The sequence below is a fragment of the Tenrec ecaudatus genome, chromosome 6 (genome assembly GCF_050624435.1).
Source record: "Tenrec ecaudatus isolate mTenEca1 chromosome 6, mTenEca1.hap1, whole genome shotgun sequence".
Taxonomy (NCBI): Eukaryota; Metazoa; Chordata; class Mammalia; order Afrosoricida; family Tenrecidae; genus Tenrec; species Tenrec ecaudatus.
In genome coordinates this window covers 85,015,141-85,037,908 of record NC_134535.1, presented here as the reverse complement: position 1 = coordinate 85,037,908, position 22,768 = coordinate 85,015,141, and the positions used below count along the sequence as shown (strand labels likewise).

Sequence of the window (22,768 nt, the reverse complement as noted above, 5' to 3'; positions counted from 1 at the left end):
AAAGAAAATAATAATTTATGAATTATGAAGGGTTCATTATGGAGGGGGTGTGAAGTTGGAGGGGGAAATGAGGCTGATATCTAGGGCCCAAGTAGAAAACAAATGTTTTGAGAATGATGATGCAACAAATGTACAAATGTGCTTGACACAATGGACGGATGGATGGATTGTGATAAGAATTGTATGAGCCCCCGATAAAACTATTTTTTAATGATTAATTTATTTAGTGGCGGTCTATTCAACCCTATGGGCGTTTCATTCTGTCTCCTAACATCTCAGTGAGTTGCATTCACCTGGGCGCCAGTGGGTTTTAGTTTGGTCGCATGTCCTCAAGTTTACTTGCACATCATATAAAATACTGTTTTTTCAAATCTTTAAAGGACCCTAACTCCGTCGGACAGTGTAAGATATGACAAAATAATAATTTATAAATTAACAAGGGTTCATGAGGGAGGGGAAAATGAGGAGGGAGGGGGAAAATGAGGAGCTGATGCCAAGGGCTTAAGAGAAGAGCATATGTTTTGAGAATGCTGATGCAACAAATGTACAAATGTGATTGACACAATGGATGGATGTATGGATTGTGATAAGAGTTGTACGAGCCCTAAATAAAATGATTTAAAAAAACCTGAAATAAACAAAACCTGTTCAAAAATATCCCTAATCACTTAGAAATAATCTCAAGAGATATTATCACCTACAACACCTAGACACTATCTTCCTCTGTCACGACCACGTCCTCTACCTCCACCTCTTCCTCTTCCTCTTCCTGCAACAGCTTCCCTTTCCTTAGCTTTCACTTTTGATTCCGCATCCACAAGGATAGTATGCAGAGGCAGGCTGCCTGGCAGGATGAAATAGTGAATGCTGTTTGCATGAAAGCTCAGGGTTTAAACCAGCTGCCCGGGCTCTCTGTTCTCCAGGGCCGTTTTCACAGCTTTAAGAGGCACATCCATGCCATCCACCCGCACTCCTGTGAGTGTTCCGGGCACCTGTGTGCTGTTCTTCAATTCAGTGGTTACAGTTTCACGGCTGTTTCATCAAAAACCATTTTTGACCCTCTATATTGCCCTCACACTTTCTTTTTCATTTTCCACTCTTCTTAAGCTTTGTACAGCTGTGCAGTATCCCACTTGTAGTCTTTGTATGGACTCCACAGCCTCCCGCTTAGGGGCCATGCAGATCTTTTCTGTTCTGCTCCAATTTTAGTATTGTGCTGCCGAAGCAAGCGCTGACATGTCTTTTCTTTTTCTGACTTATTTCTTATACTTCACTGTTTGCATTACCCTCCACTAAAATCAGATCAGGCACTACAGTGCTATTATAACCTTTTATTCACCATCAAAGGAAAAAATAGACGAAGCAGGCACTTACACTGAACAATTATTGTCACCTTTTGAGTATTACCCCAGAACAAGGTAATATGATGATAGGAAGATGCCGTGCAGGCCTTAGAATGACCTAGCTGTTTGGCTGATTGGATTAGCATCTGAGCTCAATTGTTTAAGAAGCAGCTGGCATAAAACAAAACTGTTTCTCCTGGTGCTTTTGAGCTTTGTTCTTTAAAGTTATTGGTCCATATTAAACTAAAGTAAGAATATCCCTGCAGGGTTAATAGTCGGATATGTAATTAATTATCAATTAGAGTGAATCACTTCGTCAGGCTTTTTCTAATTTGACATTCAATTGAAAATAAGTCTGGAAGAAGAGGGGAAAAGCCTAGTTTTAGCAAAAGGGACACTTGCTTAGAGCAGACTCCTTTTAGAAATCTGGGAAAAGGAAGCATGCTGGCACTAGGAAGGGACCGTGGATGGGAGCCTGGGCCACCCGATGGGCCATTCGCAGTAGTCACCATCTATGTGCCAGGGATGTGAGGCTCAGCAGCCAGCAGAAAACCTTTCAGCTCTAAAATGTATGCGTGGTCCAAAGACCTTTCCTGCAATGAGGTCAAAGCTTAAGGATGGTATAAGATGCTGCCTCATGGTAATTTAAGATTTAGTTTATACTTTAGAATATGCCTTATAAAATATACTAAGATAATTTCAATAGAAATAGGTGTGCCTATATATATGCACATATAGACTTATAAGTATATATGATCCACAGGCAGTTAATGTACTGAATATGTGACATTTTCTAGATACAATAGAGAAAACACAAGACTGGATTCATTTAAGACAGGGAATACTTTATTCAAAACCCATCAGAGAAATGAACAGCTTGGGTCTATGACAAAGCGTTCATGTTTTAAAGCACAGGTCAGTAATTGTTCATGGAAGTTTACACTGGTACACACACATTAACCGACCAGCCCATAACTTTCCAATGTTTAGAAGAGTACGTTTCCCTGTCAGAGCAGCACCTTTGTGACAACTTTAGTACTCCTCTCCTTCCTCTTCACCCTCTCCTTCAACAGAATCCACCCCCACCTCCTCATAGTCCTTCTCCAGGGCAGCCATGTCCTCCCGGGCCTCAGAGAACTCTCCTTCCTCCATCCCCTCACCCACGTACCAGTGGACAAAGGCACGCTTGGCGTACATCAGGTCAAACTTGTGGTCCAGGCGAGCCCAGGCCTCAGCGATGGCTGTGGTGTTGCTCAGCATGCACACAGCTCGCTGCACCTTGGCCAGGTCTCCACCAGGGACCACAGTGGGAGGCTGGTAGTTAATGCCAACCTTGAAACCAGTGGGACACCAATCCACAAACTGGATGGTACGCTTGGTCTTGATGGTGGCAATGGCAGCATTGACATCTTTGGGAACCACGTCACCACGGTACAACAGGCAGCAGGCCATGTATTTCCCATGGCGGGGGTCACATTTCACCATCTGATTAGCTGGCTCAAAGCAAGCATTGGTGATCTCTGCTACAGAAAGCTGTTCATGGTAAGCTTTTTCAGCAGAGATGACAGGGGCGTATGTGGCTAGAGGGAAGTGGATGCGGGGGTAGGGCACCAGGTTGGTCTGGAATTCTGTCAGATCTACATTCAGGGCACCATCAAATCTGAGGGAAGCAGTGATGGAAGACACAATTTGACCTATCAATCTATTCAGGTTGGTGTAGGTTGGGCGCTCGATATCGAGGTTCCTGCGACAGATGTCATAGATGGCCTCATTGTCTACCATGAAGGCACAATCTGAGTGCTCCAGGGTGGTGTGGGTGGTGAGGATGGAGTTGTAGGGCTCAACTACAGCTGTGGACACCTGGGGGGCGGGGTAGATGGAGAACTCCAGCTTGGATTTCTTGCCATAATCAACTGAGAGGCGCTCCATCAGCAGGGATGTGAACCCGGAACCGGTGCCCCCACCGAAGCTGTGGAAAACCAAGAAGCCCTGGAGACCTGTGCACTGGTCAGCCTGTAAGAAAAGAATAGAATAAAGATAGTAAGTATGTATTTTCCTCTTTTATCCATCCCTAAGGATTTAAATTTTATTCTGACAACAAATAATTTTTTGAAAACATAGACCTGTCTGGAATTACTCAGTATCACTTTTTTTTCCAGTATCATTAAAAAAAAAACATACTTATTAATATTTATAAAATGACACCAAATAGTTTGTGTCATTTAAAAGAAAAAAAACCACAAAGTATTCTAAAGGGATCATCTTACTCTTTATTTGTATTTTATTTCTGTTAGGAAAAAAAGCACATATTTCAGATATCTTTGTAATTCTGATGAATTTACTTTATTTTTGCGTCCCTGGGTGGGGAATTTACTGTATTCTTAAGAGTAACCATACCAGTTTTCTAATCCGATCCAGGACCAGGTCGATGATCTCCTTGCCGATGGTGTAGTGCCCACGGGCATAGTTGTTGGCAGCATCCTCCTTGCCTGTGATGAGCTGCTCAGGGTGGAAGAGCTGGCGGTAGGTGCCAGTGCGAACTTCATCTACAAAAGGAAGACAGAGTGGCCGCCCATCACCAACCACCCACACAACCCTCTCGGTGGAGCCCCCAGGAACCACGCCCCTGGGACTCGACTCCACCAGGGCTGCAGAGTGCAACTCACCAATGACTGTAGGCTCCAGGTCTACAAACACTGCCCTGGGCACATGCTTGCCCGCGCCAGTCTCACTGAAGAAGGTGTTGAAGGAGTCATCCCCTCCCCCAATGGTCTTGTCACTGGGCATCTGGCCATCGGGTTGGATGCCGTGTTCCAGACAGTAGAGCTCCCAGCAGGCATTGCCGATCTGGACACCGGCCTGGCCAACGTGGATGGAGATGCACTCACGCTGTGGGGGAAAGAAAAGAGGAAAAATGGGCTGTATTAGCATATTGAATTTTCAGTGTCTCTCAAAACCTTTCCAGTGATACAGTCTTCAAATGTATTTGAAGTTCCCTCGCTAGCATAATACAAGTCATTAAAAGCAGCACTAGCAATAATGCTGCAGACGGATGCGGTCTGCATACTAATGACTGGGTGGCTCACAGGGTGCTTCACCATTGTTCCTACAGCCACCGCGGTGCCTGAAAAGGTTTTTCATATTAAGGAAATACTCAAAGAACCGATTTTGCAAAAGGAAGTAAGTGAAATTTAATTGGAATTAAGTTAATGTCTTCCTTGAAAAAAGAGGAAAGGTTGTTCTGAAGAGGGCCCACGATTTCCACAGGGACATGTGGAACTGCAGCTGAGGCTTGGAGCCACACCCTTCTGCAGTTGGCCTGCAGAATCCATCAGTACCACGAGACAAGCCAGCAGACCAAGTCTGCCTCCTGCATTGGCATCTCTGCTGTGCCCGGCACTAACCTGCACTGTCTGCTACATTATTTAACAAGGAAGCTCTATTTGCAACAACTGCCTACATGATCTCACTGTGTTCTTTTGCCAGTTTTCCTCCCCTGACCTAGCCTTGCACCAAGTGCCTGAATAGAAACGAATTAATGAAGAGGCACTAGAACAAAAGACAGCTGGTTGCAGAGTATAACTCTTCTTTGTCTGCTGTAATTTCGCTACTGAAATGACTTTTTTACCCTCCAGAATCTTCTCCACTGCAAAAAAAACCCTGCAAAATGATGAGCACTTCTGTAGATAGAAACAATATTACAGGAGAAGCTACTAAACAAAGAATAAACACCCCGTGAGAGAATAATGAAATATTTAATGGAAAAATTATTCTGGGGCTCACTACCCACTACAGATTTTTCACTCTCAGTACATTCAATAGCTATTGTCTTCCTTTGCTTCCCCCTTCCCCATCATTCTTTAGGACTTCCATTGTCTAATATATTGGGGGGGGGGGCGTGACAGGAAAGGGCGTTTCCCTGGGTCCTGAGCATAAAGGTAACCCACTTCACAAAGGGTTTGCACAAACTGGGGGCAACACACACACACACACAGAGGGCGGGGCAGGCCAGACATTAAAGAGCTTGTCAAGTTAATTGTGATTTTGCTCCTGGCGGGGGAAAATCATTTCATTTAAGTTTAACAGTGAATAAAAGCCCTTCCGCCTCCGACATTGGCGCAAGGATTAAACGTGTACATTAAAAGTCTTCTGGTGCCATAGGCTTAGTGCGGCCGAACCCCGCCCAGGGGTTCCTACGCCAGAGAAGCAAGACAAACAACTCCTCCCCTGCGCCGCCCTGGCGCTGGCTGCCGGAGCGCCAGCAGCCGATGGTTTCCCCGTTAGGACGCGGGCATCTCTCGACCGTGCCGACGGACCGCCCGGCATCTTTTCCTAGGAACCTAAGCTCTGCTTTGTGGCCCTCCTTTCCCTCGCACCTCGTTCTTCCTCTCCCTGCGCCTGGGGACCAGGTGAGAGAGAAGGGAGCCCCTCCGAGCAGTATGTACGTACACACACACACACACACACACACACACACACACACACACACACACACACACGGCCCAGCAGGCGCCGCCACGATCCCCTCTCCCAGCCCTCATCACCCCCAAAGCGGCCTCGGCGGCGGGAACAGAACGTCCCTTTGTTCCCGTCCCTGGTGGCTCGCTGGGAGCGCGGTGTCTGTCGCTCTGCTCCCGCGCCCTGCGCTCTGAACTGCGGAACAAAGCCCGAGGCGCCCACCCTGGCCCAGAGATTGCAAAGGAAAAGCAGCTCCGGTTGTCCCCGTAGCTTCTGGGGACCTGGGCCCGCGGCTGCTTACCATGGCTGCTGCTTGGCGGCTCCGGGCGGATGGCAGAGGAGAGGAGAGGAGAGGAGAGGGAGGTCGTTGCTTCTTACAGCGCGACTCTTAGGCGGTCGATGTAAGAGAACCTGCGGCGCAGGGGCGGATGCAGCTCCCTATATACAACTCAGTCACCATGGGGATGGGCCGGGACCTTTTCCGGTTGGTCCAGACCCCTCAATCTGCCCAGAGAAGCCACGACAGGCGAGTGGTGATTGGTGCAAGCGACATGGGATGAGGTAATCGCTCCCCCACCCCTTTTTCTCGAGCATCTACAGACTGCATCCTTTAGACAAAGAGACCGGGTAAAAGCAGCTAATCGAGCATCCATTAAGGGGTGCGGTCTTGGGGGGTGGGGGGGACCGGTAAGGAAGAAAGACGGCTGGGGATTTAATAGTGCTTAAAGTGAAAAACAACAGTTAAAAATCACCCATGTAAGGTTTTTTTTCCAGCCTACACTTCATCGTAGATTTTTGCTTTGAGATAAAATATTGCACGGAAAATTCCTCTCATCCCCTTCCTCCTGGTACACGAAACTCACCGGCATTTCGATGAGAACGCAACATCCCTGATAACTTTAAAACTCAAGAAGGAGAGAAGGGAGGGATGCTTAAAATGACTTGTGGAAATGTGCTCTGTTCATTTATTTTCTTTTTGGTTTTTAAAGTTTCTGTAACGGAGCCAACCAAAAATGGTTTCTCAGGTGAAATAAATCTATTTTCTAACCTTCTATGACACCACCCTCTCAAAGTGCTAGACCCAAGTGGAACTGGAAAGAATAGCATTCCTAAACAAAGAGCCACACAAGGCACTGCCCCACCGCAGTCCTTAAGACCTAATGGAGCTGCAGTAAGTGGTTACCCAGTCTACTAGGGAGCAGGCTTACTGGAAGCCTGTCCGTGTGTTCTCCCCAAGAATGCATTGCCTTTCCTGACAAAGCACTGGGGCAGCCAAGGAAAGGGGGCGGGTTTCATAAGCACATGCTGCTGTGTGCGCAGCTAGATTCTGCATTGTTCTCTTTTCTGGAAAGTAACCATCAAAGCAACAGAGCTCCTAGATTAGCAAGCGGAGACGAGATGCGCAATGTGAAAAAGAAGACAATTTTGTCATGCTGTTGCTTTCAGCTGCAGGCATTTGAGCGCTGTCAGAGCAATCCCATTCAACCGGAGACTCTAGTGGTTGCTCACTTGCCCCTTGGGGACAAAAAGGCTTTGCTTCATGCCCAGGAAGTGGGTTGCAGTTACCTTCTTTTGCTCTCTAGAAAGGCTCCATTATTAACAAAGATGAGCTATGCAGAGAAGCCTCTGGACCGAGTCCTCCTACCTGGTGGTGCAGTAGCAGAGGAAGAGGTTTGCAGCTGAAAATTATATTTCAGCAGACCGTTTTTCCTCGTTAGCCGGCAGTGACAGGCTTTCAGGGTCTGCAGCACCAGCAGGGTTGACAGTGCTCTGCAGAGCCCATTCATTCCCGCTGCGCTGGCAGGCCGAGCAGGGCGTGGGAGGGCGGCACTTGAGACAGCTGCTGCAGCTTGTGATGTGACAGCGGCAGCCATGGATTTTTCCAGGCTGCCATCCACAGCTCTGCTTTTCTTGTTTAAATTTGCTGCCGTAGTCTTTAAGAGGAAAATATAAACTCCAATACACATTGTACCCATTCCTTGCGTATTTTGTAGGAAAATAATCCTAAATACCATCTCCTTCCCTTTGGCAAGTAAAAATATATTCCAGTAAAGAGATAGGATTAACCCCAATAAAAAGATTTATTAAATTAAAAAAGAAAAGCTCTGCTCCACCCCCCAAAAAAGAGAGATAGGATTGAGGATGAAAGTACACTTAGCCACCAAAACGAAAAGAACGAGCTATTATAGGGAAGTGTAAGAATAATGAACAGTTCATTCAAAATCCTTCTTTCAATATGTTAATAATGAAACACACCAGACATTGTTGGAAAAGGTACACATGCCCTTTTTGGAGGGTGACATGTGAGATGCAGTCTTAAATTTTATTTTCTTTCCAATTAAAAAAAAGAAATATGACATCTCTCCAATAGTCTCAGTTCTTTATAAAAGTGACAGAGGGCAAAATAAAAGAGAAAAGGGTTTATGCAGTTGAGTATAATTCTCAGACCCATCTGTTCCTTATGCAAATGACGTTTTCTTTTTCCTCCCCGAGCATAAATAACAATGAAATCTAGGTTAAAAAAAACCTATTGAACACCAATAGTCTATTAAATATGTAAATAGGAAGGCAAGGAATATAGCTAACCTATTCCTTTTCTTTCTCATTATAACAGTATGCAACAATATATTTTTAATAGCTCATGCTTTTTATTGGCAATTTTAAAAACTTACATAAACATACATGTAGAATTATTCTGGTAATAAATTTTGTTGTTGTTGTTGAAATCATTTTATTGGGGGCTCATATAACTCTTATTACAATCCATATATACATCCATTGTGTCTAGCACATTTTGTACATTTATTGCCCTCTTCATTCTCAAAACATTTTATTTCTGCTTGAGCCCTTAGTATTAGCTCCTCATTTTTTTTTAGTGTCTTTCCTGAGGGTTGGCTAATATTGGAAAGGACATCCAAGGATTTTAATTTAGCTAAGTAATCAAGAGGGATTTCTATTCTATTATTGGAAGGTATTTTGGTTTTTGTTTGTTTTTAAGTGACTATGCTATGACCAAAGAAAAGACTCTTACCTAAGTTTTGCTGTGATATTTTTAAATCATTTTATTGGCGGCTCGTACAATTCTTATCGCAATCCACACATCCATCCATTGTGTCAAGAACATATGTACATTTGTTGCCATCATCATTCTCAAAACTTTTGCCTTCTACTTGAGCCCTGTTGCTCATTTTCCCCCTCCCTCCCCACTCTCCACAATAAATTTATTCTCATACACATTAAGCCAAAAATCAAACCAAGATCACTGCTGTCAAGTGAATTCCAACTACTAGATTTGAAAAAATTACACTGAACACCTCTGTACCCACTACTGGAGTCATTGGTGGTGCAAACAAGTCAAGCATTGACTGTTTGATGGAAGGATGATGGTTCAAATTCATGCAGAAGGCTCGGAAGACAGCCCTGGAAATCTGCTTCTCAAAGGTCACATTCTTGAAAATCCTGTGGTGTCACCGTGAGGCAGAATTGACTTGATGGCAACTCACAACAGCTCGACAGCCTACCTGCTACCTAGAGGCTCTTGTTGTCGACAGTTGGATAGATTTGTCTGTATCGAAAACCTATCCAGGCCAATTCATCCATTTCTCTCATTTTGACATGTCTCAAAGAAAGATATAGACCTCAGTATATGTCACCCCTGAATACTTTAGCATAACATTATTAACTACAGCTCAGTATTTCCATTTTTAAAAATATAACATTTTCGTACATTAAAAAGCAAAACTTTCCAGTGTACCAGTACATGAATTTTGACAAATACATTAGTTAAATTTTATTCATCCTTCACATCTCAGCAAAACCACTGCATCCTCAGGGGCACCCTCTTTGACCCTCAAAATTATATGATAACCTTTATTCAAATGGCAGAGTTCTAGGGTGGGGGTGGGGGTGGTGTAAGCAGCAGCTAATGCAATCTACTGCTAACCAAGAGATTGGAGATTCAAGTCCACCTAGAGGTGCCTCAGAATCACCTTATAAAACAAATAATTTGTCCTTTGGCCTTGGTTCCTAAGAGATGAATGGAGGTACTTTATTATCTAAAATCCCTAGACCAGTGGTTCTCAACCTTCCTAATACCTCAACCCTTTCATACAGTTCCTCATGGTGTGGTGACCCCCAACCATAAAATTATTTTCATTGCTACTTCATCACTGTAATTTTGCTAGTTATGAATAAGGCGACCCCTGTGAAAGGGTCATTTGACACCCCCAAAGGTATCATGACCCACAGGTTGAGAACCACTGCCGTAGACCCTGTATCGACTAAGTTTAATAGGCATTATTGACCCTATCATACATATGTAATGAGGCCTCCGTCATGACTGTGAACGTAAGCCCACAAAGGCTCTGAGTACAGAGGCTACAAGAACTTTCTGGGCGGTGGAAGGAGAATGATGGGTTCTCTGAGGGATGTGGAAATACTACATTAGTTACTCATCCAGACCTCGCCACCCACGCTTCTTTTCCTTAAGAGCATCCTGGTTTGTATCCTTTTGCTTCTACTAAATATAGAATTATACTACAGAACTTCTGTGTGATCTGTGAGTCCTCCTAGTCATTATTAGGCCAGCGGAGTAGAGGGGCTGAGCAGATGCAAGTGAGGACAGGAGTGGCCCCACGGCTGTGGCTGGCATCTGAAGGGGTCACAGTGGGAAATGTCACATTTGTAGCCAGCAGGGCAGAAGTAAGGGTATTGTGTGAACTGACTCTCAAGTTTGCACTTGGCTGCCTATTTGGTAGTCTGGAGGACATTGAACTTGTGAGTTCTGACTTAACTCCAGGTGGCTGGGGCAGAGAGAGTGTTTGGGCAGCTGGTATCAGAGATGATTGAGAAGTGGCAAAATGGGGATTTGATTAGTCTTCACATACTGGAGATTGGATTTATGTGGATTCTTAAGCCTGGTGATCTATTTCCAAACAATCATTTATGAGAAACTCTATGGGACATAGTTCTTCTCTGACCCCCCTTGGGTCATCATGAATGGGAAGTGTTGTTGGTGGGGGGCTCTCACTCACAGACACTCTATCCTGAGCCATCCTCACGATTGTGGTTACATTTGAGCCCAGTGTTGCAGCCACCGAGCCAGTCCATCGTGTCAAAGGCTTTCTTCTTTTTCGCTGCCCTTCCACGTTACCAACCATGGTGGCGTCCTTCTCCAGGAACTGATCTCTCCTGACAACATGGCCAAAGTACATGTGACAGAGTCTCACCAACCTTGCTTCCAAGGAGCATTCTGGCTCTATTTCTTTAAAATATATATATATATATATATAAAACCATGTAATTTGATTTTATTTTAAATCATGTTATTGGGGACTCTTACAGCTCTTATAACATTCCATACATCATTTATATCAAGCATAATTGTACATATGTTGCCATCATCATTTTCTAAACATTTACTTTCTATTGAGCCCTTGGTATCAGCTCCTCTCTTTTCCTTCCCTTCCCCCCCCCCAACCTGGTGACCCTTGATAAATGATTATTGTTTTCATATCTTACACTGACCACTGTCTCACTTTACCTACATTTCTGTTGTTCATCCCCCCTGGAGGCAAGGTGGAGTGGGGATGCATCCATCGTGTGATCTTACCCCTTCCGTCCCTCCTCCGCCTACCATTCCTCTACTCTCCTGGTATTGCTACTCCCATTTCTGTTTCTTAGGGGTTTATCTGACCTGGAGTCCGTGTGTTGTAAGCTCTTATCTGTAGCAGTGTACATGCTCTGGGCTAGCCAGTATTAAAAGGCAGAACTGGGGTTATAATAGTGGGGGTTGAGGAAACCTCAAAGAACCAGAAGAATATTGTGTTTCATCCATGCTAGACAAGCCCTGGTTGACTCATCCCTTTCTTGTGACCCTTTGTGAGAGGATGCCCTATTGTCTACAGATGGGTTTGGGGCCTCAGCTACGAACCTTCTTGTTCTCAACAATATGGTTTTTGTTTGTTTGTTTTGAGTCTTCAGTTGCCTGTTACCTGATTCCTTCAACACCTCATGATCACACAGGCAGGTGTGCTTCTTTCTGGCTATATTTCTATGGCAGATTTTGTTCTCATGGTACTTTCAATATTCTTCACCAACACCATAATTCCAATGCAACGATCCTTCTACAACCATCTTTTTCACTGTCCAGCTTCACATGCATATGAGCCCATTGAAAATATGATGGCTTGGTTCTCTGAGCTCAAACTCACTACCATCAAGTCAGTGCTGGCTCACAGTGACTCCCTGTGGGTTTCCAAGACTCTCCCTGTTCACAGAGTAGAAAGTCCAGTCTTTCTCCCACGGAGCTGCTGATGGTTTCAAACCACTGACCATTCAGATCACAGTCCAACTCCCATGGCTTGGGTCAGCCATACTTTAATCCCCCAGTGACGTTCCTGCTGTTCAGTACTTCACAGAGGGTCGTGTGCACCAGAGTTACCCAGTGCAAATACATCTGCGACTTCTTGATTGCTGCTTCCATGAGCTTCCATGAGATCACACGATGGATCTAAGTGAAATCAAGCCCTGACAACTCAAATCTTTTCTCCACTTATCATGATATGGCTTATTGGTCCAGTTGTGAGGATTTGGGTTTTCTTTACATTGAGTTGTCATCCACACTGAAGGCTGCAGTCCTGGATCTTCCTCATCAAATGCTTCCAATCCTCTGCACTTTCAGCAAGCAACACTTTTTGGATTTTGCAACACTTTTAATACACAAAGCCAAGGTGACAGGCGGACTAGGCAGCCAGCCTTCAGTCCATATACAGCCACGTGGACACAGCCCAGTGGGGACAGAGTCATAGCCCCTGTCACCAGGAGCGTTCTTGGCAGCCTGGGAGTGAAGGTTCCATTTTCTGGGGGCTTGCTTCAGTGCAGGTACACCCTCTGCTGCTCCGTGGCCTGGTGTGCCTGCAGAACGGTCAGGGCCTCTTGGATCTTGGCACTGAGGGACTCTGGAGACTCCGGCATCAGCAGCAGCTCCCAGTTGTCCATCTCCAGCAACATGCCTGTGATCTTGCCAGCCAGCTTGGGGTGGATGCGGGTGATGAGCCGATCAATAGAGCCGCTCACCGATCACCTGCTTTTGCTCGGGTGGCAGCCAGTGTGAACATGGTCAGAGGCGCCTGTCTGGCCACAAGTAGCTCCTGGACTGGGTGGGTGTTGTGCGCTGCTGAGTAGTATTTGTACGACAGGAGGGGCAGGCCTGAACGAGAGCCCTGGGTCCCGCCAGGCCTTGTGATCCGAGTGCCTATGTTGGCCACTCTCTGGGTGTAGGACACGGGGTGTGGCACCTGCTTGGGGACCTGCCTGACAGTGCTGAGGTGAGACAGGGGGCGCCGAGGCGTGGCTGGTAGCTGAACCATGGAGGCAGCCAGAGGGTAGGCAGGAGACCGGCTTGGTGGCTGCGCTGACCACCTGGGCAGAGACTGGATGGGGGCCATGGTACCAGACAAAGTACGCAGACCTGGCAGGAGGCTGGGGCCCCAAGGGCAGGAAGTAGCTGGTGGGCTGCTGGAAAGAGCCCAGGAGGGGCTGCTGAGGGCCCGGATGGTGGAGAGGCCATTGTGTGACCTGCATATTGCAGCTTGTTAATAAGCCTTCCTCCAACCCAAACACCATGCTCTTCCTAGAGTCAGCTCCTGGATTGTTTGCTCTGCTCACAGATCACATACGTATGGTGAGAGAAAACAACACTGGTGCATCTTTTATGTCTCCAATGTCTGTCTCGTGAGAGAAAGAATTGCATTTGTCTTATTCACTACTATATTCCTAGTGCCTAGCAATTACCGTAGGCTCAGCCGAACACAGTTTGCCACAGGCACTTTATCACCAGAGGTACCTGGCACTAAATAGGCCCTCTATTCATGTTTGCTAATTGAATTAATTCATTGAAGCATTGCAGGAAACTGAAGTCATGTTTTGTAATGCTACAAAAGAATTATCTCTCCTTTTACAACTGTATTTCATACTTCCAAAATTCATTTAGAAGAGAACAAAGGCTTCAATTCTATAATAGAAAGAAACCTTGCACTTAATGATCTCTGAAAGGACACATTATTTTAAGTTATAGTAATAAAGTTCATGTAATTTTTTAAGAGTTGCTTTTGAGAGAATGGAGGAAAACTGATATAAAAGTGGGTATTTACCAGTCCACAGAGAGAACAACATGGCTGGTCCCACTATGAGACATGATGCCGCTCAGTGACCAAGGGTGATACAGGGGACAGCACTGGAGACACAGTGTGGGAATTGCACCTGACCTGATCCCACCACACCGAGGCAAAGCACTGGGGGAGTGCAGCGGAACAGCAAGGGAATGGAGTGGCAAGGTTCCCAGGGAATGCTGAAAGTGGACTTTGGGGCCAGGACGTGGTGCCCCAATAGACTGGACTGGAAAACACTCCTAAGGGCCAACAAACGATCCTTGAACTAACTACAAGCTCTTCTTTCTTGATGTGTTTTGTTTTGTTCGTTGTCAGTGGTTTGTTGTTGTTGTTTTGTTGTCTGGTTGTATACTGTTGCTTTGTTTTCCTCTCTCTTGTTTTCATGCATGTTATTGTCTCCACAGGTCTGTCTAAATAAGACAGGCTGGATGAACTATCTGGAGGAAAAACAATGGGACCGACAGTTCCGGGGGGACTTGGGGTGGGGGGATGTGGGGGGGTAAGGAAGTGGTGTTAACAAACACAGGGACAAGGGAACAACATGGGACCCAAAATGGTAGTGAGGGGGGAGTGGCAGGCCTGGTAGGGAATGATCAAGGGTAAGGTTACGTAAAGAAGAGGTATAGCTGTAACCCAGGTGGGGACGGAGCATGGTGGTAGGGCAGGAGGAAAGTCAAGGGAGATGGAGGAAAGAGCTAGGAGTCAAAGGGCATTTATGGAGGTCTAGACAAAGACATGTACAGGCAAATATATATATGAGGATAGGGAAATAGATCTATGTGTCTATATTTATAGGTTTAGTATTAAAGTGGCGGAAGGACCATGGGCCTCTACTCAAGCACTCCCTCAATGCATGAATACTTTCTTTTATTAAATTGGCACTCTACGATGCTCACCCTTCTGACACAACTGCTGAAGCCAAAGCGGGTGAACAAGTAAATGTGGTGAAGAAAGCTGATGGTGCCCGGCTATCAAAAGAGATAGTGACTGGGGGGGTCTTAAAGGCTTGAAGATAAACAAGCGGCCATCTAGCTCAGAAGCAACAAAGCCCACATGGAAGAACACACCAGCCTGTGTGATCACATGGTCCTGAAGGGATCAGTTATCAGGCATCAAAGAACAAAAAATCATATCATTGGCTGCACACCTCCATGATATGATCGCCGAAGACAAACGGGTGCATAATCAAATGTGGCGAAGAAAGCTGATGGTGCCCGGCTATCAAAAGAGATAGTGTCTGGGGTCTTAAAGGCTTGAAGGTAAACAAGCGGCCATCTAGCTCAGAAGCAACAAAGCCCACATGGAAGAAGCACACCAGCCTGTGCGATCACGAGGTGCCAAAGGAACCAGGTATAAGGCATCATGCAAATATATATACCATAGTGAATGAAGGGGGAAGTGCAGAGTGGAGACCCAAAGCCCATTTGTCGGCCACTGGAGATCCCCTCACAGAGGGGTTTAGGAGAGGAGATGGGTCAGTCAGGGTGCGATATAGTACCGATGAAGAACACAGCTTTCCCCTAGATCCTGGATGCTTCCTCCCCGCAACTACCATGATCCGAATTCTACCTTGCAGGACTGGATAGGGCAGAGGTGGTAGGTACACTGGTGCATATGGGAGCTGGAGGTACAGGGAATCCAGGGTGGATGATACCTTCAGGGCCAGGGATGTGAGGGGCGATACTGGGAGAGTAGAGGGTGAGTGGGTTGGAAAGGGGGAACCGATTACAAGGATCCTCATGTGACCTTCTCCCTGGGAGATGGACGGCAGAGAAGGGGGAGAAGGGAGACTCCAGATGGGGCAAGATATGACAAAATAACAATCTATAAATTATCAAGGGCTCATGAGGGAGGGGGGAGCGGGGAGGGAGGGGAAAAAAGAGGATCTGATGCAAAGGGTTTAAGTGGAGAGCAAATGCTTTGAAAATGATTGGGGCAGGGATGTGCTTTATACAATTGATGTATGTATATGTATGGATTGTGATAAGAGTTGTATGAGCCCCTAATAAAATGTAAAAAAAACGTGGGTTTTTATTTTATATTCTTGTTATGTTGCAAGTTTATGTTCTGTGTGGGTTTCTTAACCCTCACACCACCAGGGATCCTTACAAACATCCTCTTAGATGCAATGCAGAGATGACCACACAGACTCAAATCAAGAATCGATAGAGAGAGTAGGGAGACAAGTCAGGTGGCATTATGAGGAAACAAGCAGACAAATTTAGAGTACCCCACATTCACCGGAGAGGTGAGCCAGGTCTAAAACAAATCAATAATGGGATGGAGTGGAAAGGTGGGAAAGGCAAACTGTTCGATTTAGAAGAAATTGTTGCCAGATGTAACAATAGATGTTGTTTGGATCCTGATTCACACAAACCAAATATGAGATATTTTACAGATAACCAGGGAAATTTAAATATCGACTGATCCTTCCTTGGAGGCATCAGAGAATTATGGTGAATGTTATTAAAATGTGAACACTGCAGTATGTTCATGTAAGAAACATTTTATAATATGCAGAGATGCATGTAGAACTATGGTATGGTAAAATAGAGGTTGGAGACTTGCTTTAAAACATGTCAATAAAGCAGAAATGATAGGTTAAGTAATTGTGGCAAAAATTCCATTCCTGTCCCCACCCCAGCTAGTCCTGGGGCTTTGGGGCTTGGCTCAAGGGGAGTCCCTCTGGGACATGGGGCTACAGTGAATGGTGTAGGGTATGCTGGGCCCCCCTAGGGTTTCCCGTATGGGCTCCAATAAATTTCTTCCCTTTTGCTTAAAAAAAAAAATTCCATTCCTGGTAATTGTTCAACTTGGGTAACATATATGGAGCTGGTTGTGCTGTTTTTCTCTATTTTTCTTTTAGCAACCTTGAAAATTGCTTAAATTTAAAGGTTTAAAAAAATAAGAAATCATGAATGCTGAAGGCAGATTGTACTTGCTTCACATTTTTTTATGTACTACCTTGAATGCTACCAGAACACCTCATTGTGCTCATGTGGAATTCATACAGAAATCAAAAGCCGTTTGTGGGAGCAGAACAAAGGCATACTGCATGATTTAAAATCAGGAAAGGGCATGTCAAGGCTCTATACTCTCCCCACACTTAGTCTATATACTGAGCAAATCATCAGAGAAACTGGACTATATGAGGAAGAATATGTCACCAGGATGGGAGGGAGACCTACTAACAACCTGCAATATGCAGATGACACAACCTTGCTGAAAGCGAGGACTAGAAGCACTTACTGCTGAAGCTCGAGGATTGCAGCCTGCAGTAGGATTGCAACGCAACGTAAGAAAACAAAAATTCTCACAACTGGACCAATATGAAACATCATGACAGAACGAGGAAAGAAGTTGTCAAGGATTTCATCTGTGCCTGGATCCACAATCAATTATCAAAGCAGCACCTATCAAGAGATCAAATGACGTATTGCATTGGGTAAATCTGCTGCACAAGACCTCTTTAGAGTGTTGAAAATGAAGGATGTTACTTTGAGGACTAAGGTGGACCTGATCCAAGTCATGATATTTTCAATTGCCCCATATGTACATGCAAGTTAGATATTGAATAAGGAAGAACAATTATGGTGATGATTATGCAACTCTTTTTTGATGTGATTGAATGATTGAATCATATGACATGTGGATGAAATGCCAATAAAGCAATTTGAAACAGTAGGGAAGACAAGAAGTCTGTGTTAGTTCAGGTGGACTGGGGAAACAAATTCATAGACACTCATATGTGTATAAGAAAGAGTTTTATATACAAGAGCAATTGAATATTGAGAAAAACATCCCCGCCAAGTCCATAAGTCTGATATTAGCCCATATGTCTGATACCAATCTATAAAGTCCTCTTCAGACTCACAAAACACATACAATGACGCTGAATACAGGAAGATCACAGGCCAGTGAGTAGAAAGTCTTGTGGATCCAGTGGCAGTGTAAGCATTTCAGCGCTGGCAGGGGTCTCCACGTGGATTCTCCAGCTCTGAGGCCCTGGCCACCATCAGCCTGTCTCCATGTGGCTTGTCAACAAGGGATTTAGCAGAGAGAGTCTCTTGTCTCCAAAGAGGAAATACAGGAGTTCCCAGAATCCTCAGAAGGCCATGCCCACACAGAGGCCTCATTGACTATATCCTAATTGAAAGGCTACACTCCACCCCTTCACTCTTAATCCTCAAGTTGACACCAGATTATATAACCACCACAGAAGGATATTGAAAGTATCTTGCACAGCCCCCCCCAAAACAAACAAACAAACAAACAAACAAACTAATCTATCTCTTGGGAGAAGTGTAGCCAGAATGTTCTTTAGAGGCAAGGAGGGTGAGTCTTTGTGTCACATACTTTGAACATGTTGTCAGGAGATAGCAGTCCCTGGAGAAGGACATCATATTTGATAAAGAAGAGGAACAGCCCCCCTTTTCCCCCCCCCAAAAAAAAGGAGCAAGAGGGCCTCAAGGAGATGGATTCACTGCAACCACGCCTCTGACATGAGAACCATTGTGAGGAGGCACAGGACCAGGCAGTGTTTCGTTCGGTTGCACACAGAGTTGCTTGGTGTCAGACCATCTAATCACAACTTTGAAGAGAGGACCATGGAAACTCAAGGAAAGCAACAACAACAAAAAATTTCTCTGTTGTACACCACGGCTCATCCTGGAAGCCTCCGTTAGGAATTATGCCTCTTAAACAGAGTTGGGCAGGGGTGGAGTGGGTACCTTAAATAGGAAAAATTGGGCAATGAATGTACAAAAGTGCATACAATTGATGTATGCATGGATTGTCATAAGAGTTGTATGAGCCCCTAATAAAATGATTAAAAAATAGGAAAAATTATATTCATGAAGACCTAATACCATACTTTGGTGCCTGTGTAAGGGAGGGAAAATAAATGGACTAGTTAGGGCATGCAGTGGAATTCTGGGTAATTCATTATTGGGACAAGTGGAACTGCCAATTCCAGCATTGGAACACTAATCTGAAGGATTTATTTAGCCACTGCGTCCATAGACAGAGGGATCCTGTACATACTTACATATGTGAGTGGCAAATTGTGGTAGTTACACAATCTGGTGTCAATTTGAGAGAACTACGTGTGAAGGGGTGGAGACTGGCCTGTCAATCAAGATGTAACCAATGAGGCCTTTGTGTGTGAATGGCCTTCTTTGAATTCTGAGAACTCCTGTTTTTTCCTCCTTGGAGGCAAGAGACACTTCTTTCTCTCTGCTCACTTCCTGTGAGGCATCCCTGAGGAGAAGGCACATGGACCTACCCTGATGCAGCCCTAGGAACTGGAAGAGCCACATGGAGACCCCTGCCAGCGCTGAGATGCTTCTACTGCCACTGACTTTTGCACCCACTGGCCTGTGATCTTGCTGCATTCAGCGTCATTGCATGTGTTTGGTGAGTCTGAAGAGGACTTCATAGACTGGTACCAGACATATGGGCTAATATCGGTTATGGACTTGATCTGGACTGGGCTGGGATGTTTTCTCAATACTCAAATGCTTTAGCATATAAACCTCTTTCTTATACCCATATGTGTTTATAAGGATTTGTTTCTCTAGTCAAACCCAGATCAACACATAAATTTATGAAGGGGACAATGGTTTGGTAAAATTAAGCTGACAGGTCTGTGGAAGAGGAAGAGAGTGAAGACAAGGAGACCAATAGGAGTTTATTGCAATGATTTAGGTAATTACAGTATTCCAAGACATCCAAATTATAGTGGGATTGGATAGAAAGAACTAATAGACGAGACCAGTCAGAGGAATAACCATGAGGGTGATTGGTTGAACATGAGGTAAAAAGAAAATAAAAATTAACTCCAAAGGTTTTTGCCTGGAAGGCTAAGATAATGACATCGTCGTGCTGCTGTGTACAGAAAGAAGGAAGTCAAGTCGGCATGAGCATGTGCGTCTGAGAAGGAAGTGCATTTGTGAGTGTGTGATGTGAGGAGGGCAAGGAGAGGAAAGATCAGTTCATGGGATCTTACACGAGATGATGGAGGAATTGGAGACAGAAATTTTGGAGCCACTGGGAACCTGGGACTGGCACTGCACAGAGAAAATTCCATTCTAGGGGTGTGGCGAAGCATGTTTGGAAGCTACTGATAACAGAATGCTCACAATGCTGGTGGAATGGCATCTGAACAGATGTCTCCGAGCATAAAACTAGACTCTCAAGCTACGCCTCTTGAGAGGAAAGCACAATTCAGACACAGTTACGTTCCTCACGTGAAAAGCCTTTCTTTTTAAAACCTTATTCTTGACGAATATCTGAGGGGGTACCCCCCAAAAAACAGAAAAAGCTCCTTTAGATGGAGCTTTTATTTTATTTTATGAAATATTTAGTGAATTTACTCCAATGAAAGACACTTAAATGATACAGAACTGAAAATACTAGAAATTCATATACAATAAAAAATGAACATAAATTAGCTAACTCCAACATTTCCAGTTAAGTATCCATACAAATACATATCCATTTTTGTTTTTAGTATAGGTATAACACATACATACATGCCATGATGATTCTGACAAAAAGAAAATCAGAGATACTAAAAATATTCTCAAGTTTTAAAAATATGTGAAGTAGGTTTCCACAACATTCTACATGAATGTAAACCTGTGATTTAATTCCATGATTTAACACATCAGAAGCATGGTTGGTTTTCTTTTTTAAAAAAACAGATCTTGGTATTTTAAGACATTTTGCATACACGGTAGTATCTCAGTGTGAACAAAAGCAATTTAATATTGATTATTTGCTATGATGTTTCAAACTTCCAGTCTTTTCAACAAAAGAAAATAGCTGCACACATTTAAGTGTATTCTTATAAAACACAGTCTTAAGAAAATTCATGATGATTGGTCTTTGTGGTTCCTAGTATTAAGTCCTTTGTTACTTTTCCACATAGTATAAGTGATCTTATGCAATATGCAGGAGTGCATTAAGATCCAGTAGTTTTAAACATATACATTCCAAACGCAGCAATGGCCAACAATCTTCACAGTGCACTTTCACCTCTTTGAAGTTGAAGCTGTAGATGGAGTTTTTATAATACTCATTTTTTTCCTCTAGACAAGCATAGAGCAGCTCACTCTGAGTTACTGCGCCCAGTGGCATCGCCTGGGAAGGTTCCCTGTGGTCACAGTGAATTTTTCATAAGAGCAGTTTCATTCGAACCCCACTTTTTGTGATAGGAGATTTAAAAGAACAGAGTGCAGCTGTGAAATGTTGTCTTCTCCTCAGGAAAAACGCCGCAGAGACGGCTGTGATGTTGAACACAGTTTCAAGGACAGCACTATGAGGAAGAAAAAACAAACTACAAGTGGTTTTCTCATTTCAAAAAAAAGGTGAAATGTTGATTGATGACAAATCTCATTCTGGACGTCCATCAACTTCCCGAACAAAAGCAAATGTGGACAAAATTCATGCACTTGTACTCAAAGATGGACAACAGACCATTGAAGAGATGGGAAGTTAACCGGACTGTCTTGGAGTTCGGTTCAGCGAATTTTAAGGAAAGATTTGGGAATGAGAAGGGTCACTGAGAAATGTGTGTCTTGGGTTCTGACTGACCAGGAAAAAGAGCATCAGCATCTATGTGCTTTGAAAGAACAGGTCTGAAAAATGGAGTGCTGAGAGCAAATGCTTTGAAAATGATGAGGGCAAAGAATGTACAGATGTGCTTTATACAATTGATATGTATATGTATGGATTGTCATAAGAGTTGTATGAGTCCCAAATAAAATGTTAAAAAAAAAAAAAAGCTTCAGTTAGGTCTCAAAAAAATGAGGAACTGATACCAAGGGCTCAAGTGGAGAGCAAATGTTTTGAGAATGATGAGGGCAACGAATGTACAAATGTGCTTGACACAATGGATGGATCTATGGATTGCGATGAGGTGTACGAGTCCCCAATAAAATTATTTTTTTTTAAAGAAGAAAGAACAGCTTTGAAGCAACCCAGACTTTTTTCCCCCACAAGGTCTGAGACATAGTGTTATTCTTATGATCCTGAAAGCAGACATCAATCAAGGCAGTGGAAGATGCCATTGTCACTTCACCCCCAATAGTTCGTCAAATGGAAACAAAGATCATGAGGATGCTCATTTGGTTTTTTGATGTGAGCAGGATAGTGCATTTGGAGTTCATTCCACCAGGTCAGACTGTTAATCAAGCTTTCTATTTAGAGGTTCTGAAAAGATTGCATAACAGTGTGTGACTAAAAAGGCCTGATTTGTGGCAGGTGGGGGACTGGTTTTGCTACCACAACAATGCACCTGCTCATGCAGCCATCTCAGTGCATGAGTTTTGGCAAAAAACAGCATGCCTCTCTTGCCCTACACACCTTACTCACTCCATGTGACATTTTTTGCTTCCCCAAATGACGAGGGACATGAAAGGACAGCGATTTGAGGATGTAGAAGAGGTGAAGATAAAAAACAAGGGAGGGACTGACAGCCACCCAAACAGATGAGTTTGAAGTGTTTCTAAGAATGGAATCACAAAAAAAAAAAAAAAGAATGGAATCACAGACTTGACAAATGTATTGTCATGGGGAGTGCTTTGTAGGTGATAAGGTTGTTTTGTAAAAAAATGGAAATACATAACTGAATTGTTTTTGGTGGGGGGTGCCCCCTCATATACATACATTTTCACTAATCATAAATGTGCAACTTAATGAATATTTACAAACTTAATATTACAGCTGGTATAACTGTCATGAAAATCCAGAAGTAGAACTGCATCACTGTTGGAGAAGCACCCCATTGTGACC

The 22,768-nt window shown here is 44.1% G+C and overlaps 1 protein-coding gene across 1 annotated transcript; it reads right to left on the bottom strand.

Moving 5' to 3' along the window:
• Positions 1-2,167: 2,167 nt before the first annotated feature.
• Positions 2,168-6,262, bottom strand: TUBA1A (tubulin alpha 1a). Its single transcript, XM_075551749.1, has 4 exons — positions 6,103-6,262; positions 4,010-4,232; positions 3,741-3,889; positions 2,168-3,356 (listed from the first exon to the last, which is right to left on the bottom strand). The coding sequence occupies exons 1-4, from the start codon at positions 6,103-6,105 to the stop codon at positions 2,376-2,378; spliced, it is 1,356 nt and encodes a 451-aa protein (XP_075407864.1). The 5' UTR covers positions 6,106-6,262; the 3' UTR covers positions 2,168-2,375.
• Positions 6,263-22,768: the final 16,506 nt, after the last annotated feature.

What these genes read in the sequence shown, in the direction of transcription:
- TUBA1A (XM_075551749.1), bottom strand. An exon ending in CCTGGAGCCTACAGTCATTG is followed by an intron (nt 3,890 to 4,009) that starts GTGAGTTGCACT and finishes TTCCTTTTGTAG; the next exon opens with ATGAAGTTCGCACTGGCACC. An exon ending in TGGATCGGATTAGAAAACTG is followed by an intron (nt 3,357 to 3,740) that starts GTATGGTTACTC and finishes CTTTTCTTACAG; the next exon opens with GCTGACCAGTGCACAGGTCT.